A 17383-nucleotide genomic window follows, 5' to 3' on the forward strand; every position below is an offset into this window, starting at 1 on the left:
GTGTTTGGTGCTAGATAAATTGATGCTGGGGCAATGGGGATTATGACCTCTGTTTTTAATTCTTCCCTTTGTTTTCATTTGCTAAAATTTTGGAATGTTAGTTACTGCTGTAATAACCGTTAACTAAATCTCATGCCACATATGAGGAAAAATCAGTTTTTTGGGAACCTCCATACTCGACCATCTCCCCTTTTGACCCTTGGCCTTGGCCCAAGGTAGTGAACCAACATGTGCTAACCAAACATTTCCTTTATACTCAACTTCCAACAATATCAATGGTAGTATTCATCTCTTCTCTTGTTACTCTGCATTGAATTTGGGCTTTCGAGGACACTTTTTTAGCTGGTTACTGTACATTCAATTACAGTGGCAGATTATGCACAGAGTTAAAAGATTCTCCACCTCTCCCTTCACCTGTACCCAGCTTGTGCATTTCTTAAGTATATTCCCCCTTAGTCTCCAATTGTTCCAATCCAAAATTTATCTTTCTTTAATTTTTGCCTCCTCTTACCAATATCACTTTCTCTGTTTTAAACTTAGTTTCTCTCTGGATAATACAGTATCTTGTTATTTAAGTTATTTTTGTGCTCTTCCAGGCCAGAATAACCACTTTGTCAAGTATGTGTACCTGTCTGAGACCTGTTCTTCAGTGCATTTTTGCCATGTATTCTTTCTTGTTAGTTACTTCAGGTGTAATAATCACTTCATGTTTACATTGGTATCCCAAAAACTTTTGACTTCCAGGAAATGTAGACCATAAGATAAAGGAGCAGGATTGTGCTATTTGGCTCATTGAGTCTGCTGCATTCAATTATGGCTTATACGTTTCTCAATCCCAATCTGATTTCTCCCTGTAACCTTTGATTACGTTACTATTCAAGAATCTATCTATCTCTCTATCTTAAATACTCAATGATTTGATGTCCACAACCTTCTGCGGCAATGCATTCCATAGATTCACCACTCTCTCTGGCTGAAGAAATTCCTGCTCATCTCAGTCTAAAGGTTCGACCCTGCACTCTGAGGGTGTGCCCTTGGGTTCTTTGTCAGTCCTAGTGAAAACATCTACTCCACGTCCCACCCAATCCAGGCCTCTCGGTATTCTGTAAGTTTCATTGAGATCTCTACACCCTTTTCCTGTCCCCCCAGTAAACCTTCTAAACTCCAAGTGCAGATCCAGAGTGCTCAACCAGTCCTCGTATGATAAGTCCTCAATCCCCAGGATCATTCTTGTAAACCCACTATGGACCTGCTCCAAGGCCAGCACATCCATCCTTTGATACAAAGCCCAAATCTGTTCTCGGTATTCCCAATACAGTCTGAATAGAACTGCTGTTGTATTCTGATCCCCTCAAAATGATTGCTAACATTGCATTTGCCTTCCTAACTGGCAACTGAACCTGTATGTTAACCTTAAGAGAATCCTGAGCTAGGTCTTCTAAATCCTTTTGTGCTTCAGACTTCTGAACCCTTTCCCCAGTAAGGAAATAGTCCAAACTCCTATTCTTCCTCCCAAAGTGCATAAGCTCATACTTCCCCACATTATATTCCTTCTGCCACTTCTTTGCCCATTCTCCTAACTTGACCAAGTCCTTCTGCAGCCTTCCTGCCTCCTGAGCACTACCTTTCCCTCCATCAATCTTTGTGTCATCTTCACACTTAGCAACAGTCCCTCAGTTCCTGAAAAAGACTCCTTTATCCCCACTCTCTGTCTCCTGTCAGTTATCCAATCCTTGATTCATGTCTCTGTCTTGCCCCTAACACCATCAGCTCTTATCTTATTTAGCAACCTCCTGTGCAGTAGCTTGTCAAAGGCCTTTTAGAAATCAAATAGATCACATCCATTGGTTCTCCTTTGTCTAACTTGCTTGTTACCTCCACAAAGAATTCTAACAGATTTGTCTGGCGTGACCTCCCCTTGACTCAACAGTATTTTACCATGCTTTCCAAGTACTCTACAATCGCAAGCTTAATAATGGACTCTAAGCTCTTACCAGCACTCCAATGTCCACTCTTAACTCTCTCTTGTTGTTTATATATCTAAAGAAACTCTTGCAATCTTTTATCATACTAGCTAACTTTCCTATTTCATCTTCTCTCCACTTATTGCTTTGTAGTTATTGCCTGCTGGTTTTTAAAGGCATCCCAATCCTCTGGCCTCCCACTATTCTTCACTGTTTTTCGTTTTGTTTTATACTGTCCCTGCGTTGCCTTATCCTTCATGTTTTTTTGTCTTCCTTGGGATGAATTTCTGCTGTGCTTCCTCAATTACCTATAGAAACTCTGCCATTGCTGCTGCACCATCTTTCCAGCTAGGCTGCTCCTCCAATTAACTCTGACCAGCTCCTCCCTCACATCCTTGTAGTTACCTTTACTCAATTGTTAACACCATTACATCAGATTCCTCCTCACTCAAACTGGAGGTGAGTTCTATCCGATAATGGTCACTGGCCCTTAAGGATGCCTTCATCTTACCTCCCTAATCAAATCTGCTTTGTTACATGTCACCAAATCCAAAATTGCCTATTCCCTAGTGGACTCTATACCAAGTTGCTCCAAAAGTAATCTGAAGTTCATAAATTCCTTGTTTTGGGATTGGCTACCGTCATAGAATCCGTACAATGCAGAAAGAGGCCATTTGGCCTATCGAATCACACTGATCCCACCTAGATGCACCCCTCCATCATATTTACCATGGCTAATCCACCTAGCATGCACATCCCTGGACACTATGGGCAATTTAGCATGGTCAATCAGCCTAACCTGCACATCTTTGAACTGTGGGAGGAAACTGGACCACGAAGCAGAAACCCACACAGACACAAGGAGAACATGCAAACTCTACACAGTCACCTAAGGCTGGAATTGAACCAGGTCCCTGACACTGTAAGGCAACAGTGCTAATCACAATGCTACCTTGGTGCCCAAAAACAAACTGTCTAGAACCATAGCCGTCAGGATGCTGGTCTGATTTTCTTAGTCCGTCTGCATATTAACATCCGCCATGATTATTGTGATAGTGCCTTTCTGACATGTCTTTTCTCTGTCCTGATCTATTTTCTTCCCCAGAACCTGACTACTGGTAGGAGGCCTGCACATAACTCCCGATCAAGGTCTTTTTTCACTTTGCAGTTCCTCAACTCTACCTGCACCGATTCCACATATTCCAACCCTGTATTTCTTCTTTTATTCCTATTTGGTTGTGGGATGTGGGCGTCGCTGGCTGGCTAGCTTTTATTGCTTAGCCCTAGTTGCCCTTGAGAAGATGGTGGTGAGCTGCCTTCTTGAATCGCTGCAGACCACCTGTTGTAGGTTGACCCACAATGCTATTAGGGAGTGAATTCCAGGATTTTGATCCAGCGACAGTAAAGGAACAGCGATATATTTCCAAGTCAGGATGGTGAATGGCTTGGAAGGGAACTTGAAGGTGGTGGTATTCCCATATGTCTGCTGCCCTTATCCTTATAGATGGAGTTGGTTGTGGATTTGGAAGGTGCTATCTGAGGATCTTTGAATTTCTGCAGTACATCATGTAGATAGGACACACTGCTATTACTTAGTGTCAGTGGTGGAGGGAGTGGATGCTTGTGGATGTAGTGCCAATCAAGCAGGCTGCTTTGTCCTGGATGGTGTCAAGCTTCTTGAGTGTTGTTGGGGCTACACTCATCCAGGCAAGTGGGAAATATTCCATCACACTCCTGACTTATGCCGTGTAAATGGTGCACACTGTCTGAGGAGTCAGGAGGTGAGTTACTCGCCATACCTAGCTTCTGGCCTGCTCTTGTAGCCACTGTGTTTGTGTTGAGTCCGGTTGAGTTTCTGGTCAATGATAACCCCGCAGGATGTGGATAGTGGGGGATTCAGCAATGGTAACACCATTGAATGTCAAGGGGTGATGGTTAGATTGTCTCTTACTGGTGATGGTACATGTGTGGTGCGAATGTCAGTTGCCACTTGTCAGCCCAAGCCTGGATATTGTCCAGATCTTGTTGCATTTGAATGTGGACTGCTTCAGTATCTGAGGAGTCACGAATGGTACTGGACATTGTGCAATCTTCGGCAAACATCCCCACCTTATGATGGAGGGAAGGTCATTGATGAAGCAGCTGAAGATGGGGGGTGCCGAGGACACTACCCTGAGGAACTCATCCAGAGATGTCCTGGAGCTGAGATGATTGATCTCCAACAACCACGACTATCTTGCTATGTGTCAGGTATGACTCCAACCATGAAGAGTTTGCCCCCTGATACCCATTGATTCCAGTTTTGCTAGTGCTCCTTGATGCCACAGTCAGTCGAATGCAGCCTTGATATCAAAGGCTGTCACTCTCACCTCACCTCTGGAATATAGCTCTTTTGTCCATGTTCAAACCAATGCCCTAATGAGGTCAGGAGCTGAGTGGCCCTGGCGGAACCCAAATGGGGAGTCACCGATTGCTGAGCAGCTGCTGCTCGATAGCACAATGGATGACACCTTCCATCACTTTACTGATGATTGGGAGCAGATTTATGGCCAGATTGGATTTGTCCTGCTTTTTGGGTACACAGGACATACTTGGGCAATTTTCCACATTGCCAGGTAGATACCAGCGTTGTAACTGTACTGGAACAGCTTGTATAGGGGAGCTGCAAGCTCTGGAGCACAAGTCTTTTATTGCCGGAATGTTGTCAGGGCCCATAGCCTTTGCAGTATCCAGTGTCTCCAACCGTTTCTTGATATCACGTGGATTGAATAGAATTGGCTGAAGACTGGTATCTGTAATGCTGAGGACCACTGGAGGAGGCCAAGATGGATCATCCACTCGGCATTTCTGCCTAAAGATTGCTGCGAATGCTTCAGCCTTATCTTTTGCACTGTTGTGCTGGGCTCTTCTATCATTGAGAATGAGGATATTTGTGGAACTGCCTCCTCCAGTGAATTGTTTAATTGTCCACCACTATTCACGACTGGATGAAGCAGGACTGCAGAGCTTAGATCTGATCCGTTGGTTGTGGGATTGCTTTGCTCTGTTTATCACTTGGCGCTTTTGCTGTTTGGCGTGCAAGTAGTCCTGTTTGGTGGCTTTGGCAGGTTGATATCTCATCTTCGGGTACGCCAGGTGCTGCTCCTGGCATGCCCTGCTGCACTCCATTGAACCAGGGTTAATCTCCTGTCTTGGTGATAATGGTAGAGTGGGGCCAGACCATGAGGTTACATATTGTGCTGGAGTATAATTCTGCTGCTGTTGATGGCCCACAGCACCTCATGGATGCCCAGACTTGAGTTGCTAGATCTGTGTGAAGTCTGTCCCATTTAGCACGGTGATAGTGCCTTGGTGGGAGTCATTCTCAATGTGTAGGCGGGACTTCATCTCCACAAGGACTGTGCGATGGTCACTCTTACTGATTCTGTCGTGGACAGATGCAGCTGCAGCTGGCAGATTGGTAAGGATGGGGTCAGGTATGTTTTTCCCTCTTGGTTCCTCCACCACCAGTCCAGCAGCTGTGTCCTTTTAGGACCGAACCAACTCGATCTGTAGTACTGCTGTTGGGCCACTGTTGGGGGATTTCAATGTCCACCACCATCCAGAGTACATTTTGTGCCCTTGCCATTCTCAGTGCTTTCTCTAAGTGTTGCTCAATATGGAGGAGTACTGATTCATCAGCTGAGCGAGGACAGTATGTGGTAATCAGAAGATTTCCTTGCCCATGTTTGACCTGAAGCCATGAGACTTCATGGTGTCTGGAGTCCATGTTGAGGACTCCTGGAACAGCACCCTCCTGACTATATACCACTTTGCCGCCACCTCTGCTGGGTCTGTCCTTCCATGGGACAGGACATCACCAGGGATGGTGATTGTGGTGTCTGGAACATTGTCTGTAAGGTATGAACCTCTCTTGAATCATTTCTTGTACCGTAGTGCTGTGGCCAGTTTGCTCATCCTCCCCACAGCCCTGCTTTTGTGCACATAAGGAGCAAGCATCTCAAATCTGTAAGATAAATTCAAGGGCTGAGGTTCCTTTAGCACTACCCCTTCTGCATTCCTTACCTGCCTTGCTTGTAGTCAAACCTTCCTGTCACTGACCACTGATTTGATTTTGAGGTTGTTAATCTAAGGGATGTGACTGTTTCCTGAAACACCGCCTCAGGTAACTCTTCCCTTCCCTGATGACTTGTGGTGTTCAAAGCATGACTCCAGCTCATCATCTCTGAGCTGGAGTTCCTCATCAATCAACGTTTGCTACTGATTTGTTCACTCTAAACCACAATGAGGTCCACCATCTTATTTATTAATTCTTAATTTGTTCTTAAAAAATTTTCTACTGATCTTTTAGTTTTTAACCAGTAAATATTTCTCCTATTTACCTTCAATCTGAAAGTAACCAATAGCAGGAAGGCAAAGTAGTAGCTCTTGCAAACTAAATGATCTTATGATTTTCCTGTGATATCACTTTATTTTGTGCTGCACCCTGATCCTGTTTAAGATAAACCTTACAAATTGAGTCAAAAAAGCAAGCAGAAAACACATGTTCCCCTCTATTAAATTCCTATGCTGCATCTGAAGTTGCCAAACTATTTCCTAACATGGGCTGTGTCTCACCTGGATGGAACCGCTCCTTCCTAAATAAAAACCGAAAGAACTGCAGATGCTGTAAATCAGGAACAAAAACAGAAGTTGCTGGAAAAGCTCAGCAGGTCTGGCAGCATCTGTGAAGAAAATAATCAGAGTTAACGTTTCGAGTCCGGTGAGGAAGGGCTCAGTTCTGAGGAAGGGTCACCGGACCCGAAATGTTAACTCTGATTTTTTTTCTTCACAGTTGCTGCCAGACCTCTTGAGCTTTTCCAGCAACTTCTGCTTTTGTTTTCACTCCTTCCTAAATGTATGAAGCTTCCTGATGGTGCACTTTCAACAGGCCCTCTCAGGTAGAGCTGAGGTAAACTAGGTCGACTTGTGCTAATTAAGCTCCAGGAGAAATTAACACTTATTGAGACCCTATTCAAGCCTCAGGTGTTTGACTAACAACTGTCTGTCCATCAGGTGACTCAGCAACCTTATTAATCTTTGAACCAGATTACTGAATTTTAAGTTTTTAAAATGGAGAAAGAAAATAAAGATTTACCAGTTCTATTCTCACACTGCCTCCAAAGAATGTTCAAATGTTGGGGGGTGTGCATGTGCACCCTTTCCGCCCGGTCCCAATGTTCTGGGTGGTAGCCATATCATAGGATTCAGTTCTCATTACAAAAATAACTCATCAGCAAGGCACACACCTTCAAGAAAAAGCTGTTAAGTATTTAATTTTATTTACACTTTTTTTTCCACTTGATATATTCTATTTAACTATACCAAAGGTGAGTATTCCAATTTCCATTTGATGCTTTTGGACTACTCCTGTTTTAGTACTGACTTCAGCCCAATGTAAGGGATGCTATCATTGTAACTATCATGGAAACTTTATGAATGCAGTCTAATTTTCGCAGAAGTTTCTTTAACTTCACTGAAGACATGGGACTTGTTCATCTTTTCTTCAAATGAAGGTTGTTGTGGACTTGTTGGGCTGAAGGGCCTGTTTCTACACTGTGTAGGGGTTCTATGAACTATGAACGGTGTGTACGGTCTTGCTCCTTTGCCCATGCCTTCTGGTTCCTGGGTGATATTACGTAGCTTTGATTGATTCATTGTCACACGTACCGGAGTACAGTGAAAAGCTTTGTTTATGAGCAGTACAAGAAAATCATGGTAAGCAAGGGTGTAGGTCATATTGCATAGGGCGTGTACTAGACGAGATCAACGTTAGCAAGATCAGCATTATTTGAGGCTAGAGAGACCATTCATCATTGTTACAATGGCCGGGAAGAAGCTGTTCCTGAATCTGATGTGTGCGTTCAGGCTTCTGTATCTTCTGCCTGACGGAAGAGGTTGTAAGAGATCACTACCGCAGTGCGATGGGTCATTGATGTTGGCAGCCTTTCCATGGCAGCGAGCCATCTAAATGGAATCCGTGGATGGAAGGTTGGCTTCTGTGGTGCTTTGGGCTGTGCACACCACTTCTGTAGTTTCTTACAGTCCTGCGCAGAGCAGTTGCCATACCAGGCTGTTATGCACCTGGACAGTATGCTTTCAGTTGTGCATCTGTAGAAGTTGGTGAGGGTCCTTGTGGACATGCCAAATTTCCTGAGCTACCTGAGGAAGAAGAGGTGGTGTCGTGCCTTCTTGACTGTCTCATCTACGTGGGAAGTCCAGGACAGGTGTTCTGTTAATGTCACTCCGAGGAGTTTAACGCTCTCCACCCTCTCAACATCAGTTTTGTTGATGCAGGTGAGTGGTGGGTGTTCTCCTCCTTTCTTTCTGAAGTCAATGATCAGTTCTCTAGTTTTGCCAACGTTGAGAGATTGTTCTCATTGCACCAAGCCCTCCATCTGTCTTCTGTATTTTGACTCACTGTTGTTAGATATCCATCCTAATATAATGGTGTTGGGTGTACAGGGAGTACAGTAGGGTGCTGAGGAGACATCCTTGGGGGGGCTCCAGTGTTGTGTAATTGTGGAGGAGGTACAGTTGACTATCTTCACTGATTTGCGGTCTGTGGGTTGGAAAGTTAAGGATCCAGTTGCCGAGGGCAGAGCCAAGATCTTGGTCATGGAGTTTTGAGATCAGTCTGGAGGGGATAATAGTGTTGACTACAGCTCCGCCTTCAATGAGCAGGAGTCTGATGTAGGTGTCCTTGTTGTACAAATGTTCCAGGGATGTGTGCAGGGCTAGGGATATGGCATTCACTGAGGATCTGTTATGTCGATAGGCAAATTGTAGGGGTTTGTGGGACCTAGGGATAGAACAGTTGCGGAAACACTCTCAACTACATTCCCAAGGTTACCTACCTTGTCTTAACAGGCCCAACTGCTATCTGTTTACAGTTTTCAGCCTGACATGTTTTTATTTTTGCTAAATCAAGGGAGACATCCAATTCATGATCAGCTTCATCATCAATAACCGGTTTGTCCAGTCACAACCCGGGGTCTACCCGCAGCTTTTTCCTCACGTTATGCACAATAGGCACGTTACAGTCCTGCTGGTAATCATTTTTACCCTGCTGACTTTTTATCAATTCCTACAGCTCCTTATTTTCCTTATCTAGATATAAAGCGTACAAATGGGCACTTTTCCTGGATTCTTTCTAAATAGATTGTTCCTTTCATAACCTCTTTCGAAAGCCTATCAAGGACACATTCATAATTACCATTGCGTATTTCTATAATTTCTAGTACAGCTCCTGTCGATAATCCTAACTTTTCCGTTAAACTATCTATTGGTCGCAATTTAGAATATCCCAGTGATGTGGTAACTTCGGTCAAAGGCTGCTGCTGCTTCTCCCAACTTCTTAAACCTAAAGTCAATTAAACTCTAACTGCTGTCGTCCATCATCCTTCTCAGTTGTTTATTTGATGGGTTTATAATCACTGTTCGTCAATTATTTGTGAGTTATTTTCCGACAGTTTGGGTTTATTAAGAAGCAATAGCTTAGATATGATAAGTTAATTAGAAAAAGAAATTGTACAACAGTGACAATTGGGGATGCTTCACTGACGTTAGAGGACAAACAGGCCCTCAAGTGTGGAATGTTTTGATCTCATTAAAGTGATGGGGGCAGAATCCTCCTCTCTAGCCAAGGTGTTGGAAAATTCTTCTCTGAGTCTTCCTTTCCTTCCCATCTGCCTTCTGTCTGCTTGGTGACAACTACTGTCTGTGGATCACCGATAAGATCTGCTGCCTACAAGGTCTGCTGATGAGAACTCCCCTCTGCCCTGAGCCTACTCTATGCTTGTTTTCTGCACGGATCCTCCAGTGCAGATTTCACCTAGCCCTGGCGTAGTTACTCTTGCGCAGAATCTGGCTCTTGAGCTCTCTCGGCCCCTGCATGTCTTTTCCAGTTCAAATTTAGTTTCTGTAACTTCTTTGACCCTAGTGTACGAATTGGCCTGGCCCCATGAGGTTCCCCTGGCGCTTCCTACCCTGAGTACTCCTCTCTCTGTGCTCAGCACTTACTGTTATATTGTAATTCTAGGGGCAGGTAACTTGCACTGTGTAAAACTTAGAATATCCCAGCGATGTGGTATCCTTTTTATCTATGGGACAGCCATTCATGAAGTGGGTTGCCTATTATCGTCTTGTCATCTTCATCTAAGAGTTAGTTTACCATTCTTTCTAAGAACAAGACCTTACTTTTGAAAACAACACTCTGATATCAAAGTGCCAGGGCAAGGGGACACATTTATTTATTAAGATTTTTGGCAAGAGACACATAGACAGTATGAGAAAGAACTTCTTTAAGCAGCGACTGCTAAAATGATAATTACCTGGAACTTGCTGCCCATAAGTGTGGTGGGAGTAGAGACAATCAGTGATTCAAGTAGATTGTGCACTTGAGGGAAAGAAATCTGAAGGGTTTTGGAGATCAAATGTGCAGGTGGTACTGACTGGATTACTCCTCAGAAAGCCAGCATAGACATGATGTGCTGAATGGCCTCCTGTGTTGTAAACTGACTCTAAGAATCTATTATATCCTTTATAATATGCAATTTTTGTCAATCTGCGTTGTCTGATTGGAATGTGGGTTGATTTTGAGTGGTGATGATGGCCGTGGTAGCAGTGGCATGGGGTGGGTACCAATTTCACCATCACCATTTCTGGTCTTTTCTGTACTGTATAGACCACTGTAAAAATGGAATTTTGAATTTTTTGTGCCAGAAATCATGGGGTCAACTTTACCATGGTGATGTTTTGGGAGGCGAGGATGCTAGATGTGTTTGGGCCCAAGTGAAATCCAAATAAAACCATAATAAATTGTAGGAATTAAAAATGAACCATAAGAATAATTAGTAAGTAACTAATTATTACAACACAATTTCTCATTTTGATCTGATCATTTTAACTAATTTGAATAAATAGACAAAACATAAATGTTGGTGGATTTTAAAATCATTTATTTACTAGTACTTTATTTTCATTGGTATTTATACATTTACAGATTTCCTGAGACTCTGCTTCCTCAACTTACCCCATGCTTGTGGAATGGTTACTCTCAAACTATAACTGATCAATTGTTTCAACCTAATGGGAAAATATGGTTATGGTCCTTTTTGTGGACTATAGCTTCTTAATGGATGCATTTACAATAAAGTAATGTTCCCTGTGTTATAGGGGGGTTTGATCCCTGTAACATGAATGTTAACTATTACTGCAAAGTTTTTTTTTCTTAGACCAGAAGTCACAGGGCTCACTTTTGCATGGGCTCAACTTTTATGTGAACATTTAATGATGTATATAAACACACGATAGCATGAAAATAGAAACATGAAATAATTTTCAAAAGCAATATGACTAAGAACCTACCTAATCATAGAATCCCCACAGTGTGGAAACAGGCCATTTGACTCAAGTCCTTGCAGACCTTCTGAAGGCCATCCCCTAACTCCATTCCTGTATTTCCCATGGCTAATGCACCTAACCTGCACATCCCTGAATACTATGGACAATTTACCATAGCCAATCCACCTAACTTGCACATCTTTGGACTGTGGGAGGAAACCAGAGCACGCGGCGGAAACCCATGCAGACATGAAAAGAACATGCAAATATCACTAAGACAGTCGTCCAAAGCTGGAATCGAACCTGTGTCCCTGGTGCTGTCAGGCAGCAGTGCTAACCACTGAGCCACCATGCTGCCACCCTGCACATGCGCACAGCCACACACACACCATGCTCCACTGTGCCGCCCTTATAAATTCTTGTACTAGTGTTCCGATGCTTGCAAAGTTCACTTGTGATTTTCTGCTAAAACCTCTGGTTTCTGAGTTGGCTATGACAATGAGACCAAAGCTGTAATTATTTCTTATACAACCAGTTGGATGCTACAATAAGCAGGTGTGAAGGCATATGCAGTTTGTAGTCTTGTATTTTTAAAATGCCCATCCCTAAGAAATATGTTAGTGTTGGTTCCACCAAAATGGGTTCCTACTTCAGGAGCAGGTCCGAAAAGCAGGTAAAGGATGTTTCAGGGCAGTGTTTACGAAAGTGCATGAAGTTAGCACCAGAGTGACTTGAAATAATGCTGTGTCAAATGTCACAGATTTGCATGATGGGCCTTCCACTTTTTTAATGAAGTCATTAACATCTATTTTAAATGAATAACATTGTTATGAAATGACGTGAAATGCAGCCTCAGTTAGATCTTAGAACATAGAACAGAGAACAGTACAGGCCCTTCGGCCCACGATGTTGTGCCAAACTTTTACCCTAATCCTAAAGTCTATCTAACCTCCACCCCTACTTTATACTATCATCCATATGCCTATCTAATAGCCGTTTAAATGCCCCTAATGAGCCGACTCCACTACCCTCTCCGGCACTGCATTCCACGCCCCGACCACTTTGAGTAAAGAATCTACCTCTGACGTCTCCCCTATATCTACCTTCACTCACTTTAAAACTGTGCCCCCTCGTAATAGCTACCTCCAACTTGGGAAAAAGCCTCTGGCTGTCCACTCTATGTATACCTCTGATCATTTTGTACTCCTCTATCAAGCCAAGTTCTTAACTACCTTCTGACTTGACTTGAGAAGTCACTCTGGTCACGTTGTCAATCCGCTACAAAGTGACCAATGAAAAGTCAAATAAGAATTCAAGAGAATAGAGTACCCAACATCAAACTAGGTACTGGATGTGATACAAGCAACCCCCACTGTAAACCTGCAAAGTCCTCCTCACCAACCTGAAAAGACAAGAAGTATAAGTAGACCACCCAGCATCAACCTTCTGCTGAACTAAACTTGTGCTGTCGCACTGCTATTTCAAAACCTAACTTGGAAATTAGGTATGAAAACGCTAACCACCAGACCCACACTAAATACCTAACAGATGTTTGTTTCAAGTAAGTGATAAATGAGCATTATAAATTGTGCATTCTTCCATCACTAGAAAATTAAAGAGTAACGCTTCTACTACGCTTTAAAACAGGCTGAATTATAAAGTCTGGTTCAATTCTGTACAGCTGTCTGGTGATAGTGTTCCAATGCGCATGGTACCCTTGTTCTTCTGGTAAAGGTTATGGGTTTGGAAAGTGCAACGGAGGAGCTGCTGCAGTGCATCTCGTAGATGGTACAAACTGCTGCCACTATACATTGGTGGAGGGGGGAAGGTATGATTCTGAGAATACTGGTGTCAGGCTGTTATTATCTAGTCTATGGGACAGTTTTTCCCAATTTTGTTATGAGATTTTGACTGGCTTTTAGGAATGAATGAAAGCTTTTTTTCAGTATGAGGTATCTTTGAATGACAACTCTATTAGATTGTCACTTTGTAGCACTGAGCTGAGTATTGCTGAATAAAGAGACATGCCGTCAAAGCTTTCGGTATTCCACTCGTCAGGACAGATGCAGGAATACCACTTTTCAGGGACAACTATTTATCTGCATAAAAGCAGGATGTTGATTAGACAGCAAGTGGAAGCTATTTGATCAAGGCATTGCCACAGAGAATGTACCAGGAAGCACCTATCCCAAAACTTTTATTTAAAATCAAAGAAGACGAGTCAACCCTGTTCCCTATTGCATTCCCCATGATACATCTCGACAAACCAGAGTCCCCTGTGTTATTTCATTTTATGAAATGATATTCTTGTGTCTGTCTTGAGTGCAAGATGTGAAGCTTCAAAAAAGTCTCTTTTTTTTTTTCAGCAACAGTAGATTCTTTGAAACAAAAACAGAAATTACTGGAAAAGCTCAGCAGTTCTGGCAGCATGTGTGAAGAGAAATCAAAGTTAACGTTTCGGGTCCGGTGACCCTTCCTCAGAACTTCAGGTCACCAGACCCAAAACATTAACTTTGGTTTCTCTTCACAGATGCTGCCAGACCCGCTGAGCTTCTCCAGCAACTTTTTTTTAATTCTGATTTTAAAGCATCTACAGTTCTCTCGGTTTTTTTTTTATGTCCATTTCAATTTATTTCTGCTATTTGTGAATTCTGGCTAAGTTTTGAAAGTTAACAATGGTCCTGACTTGCAAGTTCCTGGCCTGCCACAATAATCCAGGTTAAAACTGGATAAAACATAAAACCGGTTAAAGTAGAATTGGATCATTAATTGAGAATAAGAGCGGAATGGCAGTAGGGTGGACAGCTGCAGTGGGAGAGCTTGATGACTGACTTTTGAATCATTACAAGGTATTTTATAAATGTACTCCTGTCTTTCTTTATTGTCATGTGACATGTGCATTGTCGGCAAGCACTTTTGCTAATTGCCCTTGACCCGAGTGTGTCTCGGACTATTTCAGAAGGCAATTAAGAGTCAGCCACATTACTAATTGTCTGGAGTCACATCTAGGTCAGAATAGCAAATTTTCTTCCCTCAAGGACAGTGACAACTACCATTACACCTCCATCTCTCTCAATAATGTGGGTATTGAGAATCATTGGATATTACTTTGAAAAGCAGTGAAAACATTTGAGTACCAATCCAAAATAATAACCAAATAAATACTAAGATTATTTTTAATATTAATAATGTAAATCTATATTTTTATGATAGCAAGGATCAAAAGTATTTACTAGATATCTTCAATTTTTGTTTACAGAAAATGGGGATTTTGTAGCCCTTGACCTCGGTGGAACCAACTTCCGTGTTCTACTTGTGAAGATTCGTAGTGGCAAGAGACGAACAGTTGAAATGCACAACAAAATCTATGCTATTCCCTTGGAGATAATGCAAGGGACCGGCGAAGAGGTAAGTAATTTTCTTGGTTGTTTAGTGTGTTTCTCGAGGTACATCAATAGGAAATAAATGGTAAGAGGTGGGTGGGAGCAATTAGGAATCAAACGTCTGATTTGCACAAAGCAGGGCATTTTTGAGATATGAAAAAAACAAAAGAACAATACAGTACAGGCACAGGCCCTTCGACTCACCAAGTCTAAAAACCTTTTTGTCATTACATGGCCTGTTTCCCTCTATTCCCTGTCTGTTCATGTATCTGTCAAAATGCCTGTTAAACATTGCTATTGTATTTGCTTCTCCCACCTCCTCTGGCAGTGCGTTCCAGGCATTTAACATCCTCTGAGAAAAAGAAAACTTTTTAGTATCTCATCTTTCCCTTTTTTACCTTAAACCTATGTCCCCTACTAATTAACACTTTCTACCCTGGGTAAAAGACTCTGACTATCCATTCTAACCATACCTCTCATAATTCAGTAAACTTTATCAAGTCGCTCCTCAGCCTCCAATGTTCAAGTGAAAACAAACCAAGTTTGTCCAATCTCCTCCTCATAGCTAATACCCTCCAAACTAGGCAACATTCTGGTAAACCTTTTTCTGTACCCTCTCCAAAGCCTCGACATCCTTCTGATCGTATGGCAACCAGAACCATATGCGCGATTCCAAATGTGGCCTAACTAGAGTTCTATACAGCTGCAAAATGATTTGCTGATTTCTACACTGTATGCCCCGACTGATTGAAGGCGAGCATGCCACATGCCTTCCTGATCACCACCTCCAGTTGTGTTGCTACTTTCAGGGAACTGTGGACCTGTATGCTTAGATTTGTCTATATGTTAATGCATCTAAGGGTTCTGCCATTTACTGTGTACTCTCCTCCTGCATTAGATCTTCCAAAATGCATCACCTCAAACTTGCATTGATCAAATCAATGGTTTACATTTGCCTTGGAGTCATACAGCACAGAAACAGACCCTTCAGTCCAACCAGTCTGTGCCAAACACAATCCCAAACTAAACTAGTCCCACCTGCCTGCTCCTGACCCACATCCCTCCAAACCTTTCCTTTTCATGTTCTTATCCAAGTGTCTTTTAAACATTGTAATTTCTACCCAGAGGTGGCCGAGATATTTGAAAGGCTTAAAATTGATAAGGGTGTGATATTGGATTGCTTCCTGCGTGTAAACTTAAGACAGCTGGATCAGATGTGATCCATCCAAGAATTCTGAAGGAAGCATGAGTAGAAATTACAGGGATAGTAGGAACTGCCGATGCTGGAGTCTGAGATAACAAGGTGTGAAGCTGGAGGAACACAGCAGGCCAGGCAGCATCAGAGGAGCAGGAAAGCTGATGTTTCGGGTCGGGACCCTTCTTCAGAAATGTTATCTGGACATTATGGAGGCTCTTCGAATCTACCTTAAAGACCGGTGGTGCCAGAGGACTGGAAAAATGCAAACATTACACCCGTGTTTAAAAAAAAAAGTATAAAGATAATCCCAGCAACTACTGACCAGTCAGTCTAGTCTTAGTGATGGGGAAGTTTTTTGGAAACAATTAGTCAAGACAAAATTAACAGTCCCCAAAATGCCAGATCCTAGATACTTTAAGAGAAGTGGATTTCACCTTGTCAGATGGATAAGATACAGTTATAACATTCCTTTGAAATATTTGGTAGTATAGAACTTGAATATTGCTGAAAAAAGGCACATTTTGTCAAAGGTTTTCATCTTGCACTCGTTAAGAGGCAATTCACAAGAAATACCAATTTGAGAGAAACTAACATTTATACAACACGCTTTTTCTCACATGCAGTATAAATGTTAGTTTTCCATTGAATTGGTATTTTTTGCAAATCTTGGAATGGAGCAGACATTCTCCAGGAGCTTGCCTATTGCAGTTATCCTCCTGATGCAATGGGAGAGAGCAGAGGAAAAACAAATGTTGCTGAGGATTGAGAGCCCATTGAGGTGGGTTGGCCAAAGAGTACCTGTGGTGATGCTCGTTGTTGAACTGAGTTGCATACTGATAATTTTGGTGTCACCAGATCAGTCTGCCACAGTTCTGCAGTTCAGTACGTGCTGCAAGAGCCAGAGATCTTTAGGGTCTTGGCCTGTGATCTCCATGAGGGACGGGCCAATTTATTAAGGTGATGGTTGTGGGTTTTAATTTATTCTGCAGCCTGAAATAGGGGCTGGCTGTACGTGAGGGTTCTGTCAAGGGTGACCCCGAGTTAAACAAGGTGGGGATTGTGCCTCAGTTCCATCCTTACAGATTGTGGAAGTGGAAAATGCTAGAGGTGGTTTTATTGGTGCTCATGTTTAATTATGTGCTGATAACCTACCGATAATAAAGTAATTCTGATTTTCTTTTGATTTTCAGCTGTTTGACCACATTGTTCATTGCATCTCTGATTTCCTCGATTACATGGGAATGAAAGGTGCTCGGCTCCCTCTTGGTTTCACCTTTTCCTTCCCGTGTGAGCAGAAGAGTTTAGATGAGGTAAGCTCAGTTATATATAAAAAATTTTTTTTTAAGAATTCAGTGTTTCTTGGTCTAATTAATATTATCACAGTGTAAAGCTGGAGGAACACAGCAGGTCAGGCAGCATCAGAGGAGCAGAAAAGCTGACGTTTTGGGTTGGGT

The 17383-nt window shown here is 42.5% G+C and overlaps 1 protein-coding gene across 3 annotated transcripts in view; it reads left to right on the forward strand.

Annotated features, from left to right (window-relative positions):
* LOC109912598 (hexokinase-1) overlaps positions 1-17383 on the forward strand; it is a 240029-nt gene that overhangs the window by 206650 nt on the left and 15996 nt on the right. For all 3 annotated transcript variants that reach the window (XM_048608741.1, XM_048608742.1, XM_020512029.2), the window contains 2 exons: positions 14608-14756; positions 17120-17239. In XM_048608741.1, the coding sequence (XP_048464698.1) occupies positions 14608-14756; positions 17120-17239 (269 nt within the window). The remainder of the gene's footprint in view (positions 1-14607; positions 14757-17119; positions 17240-17383) is intronic.

Source organism: Rhincodon typus, chromosome 20 (genome assembly GCF_021869965.1).
Source record: "Rhincodon typus isolate 14 chromosome 20, sRhiTyp1.1, whole genome shotgun sequence".
Taxonomy (NCBI): Eukaryota; Metazoa; Chordata; class Chondrichthyes; order Orectolobiformes; family Rhincodontidae; genus Rhincodon; species Rhincodon typus.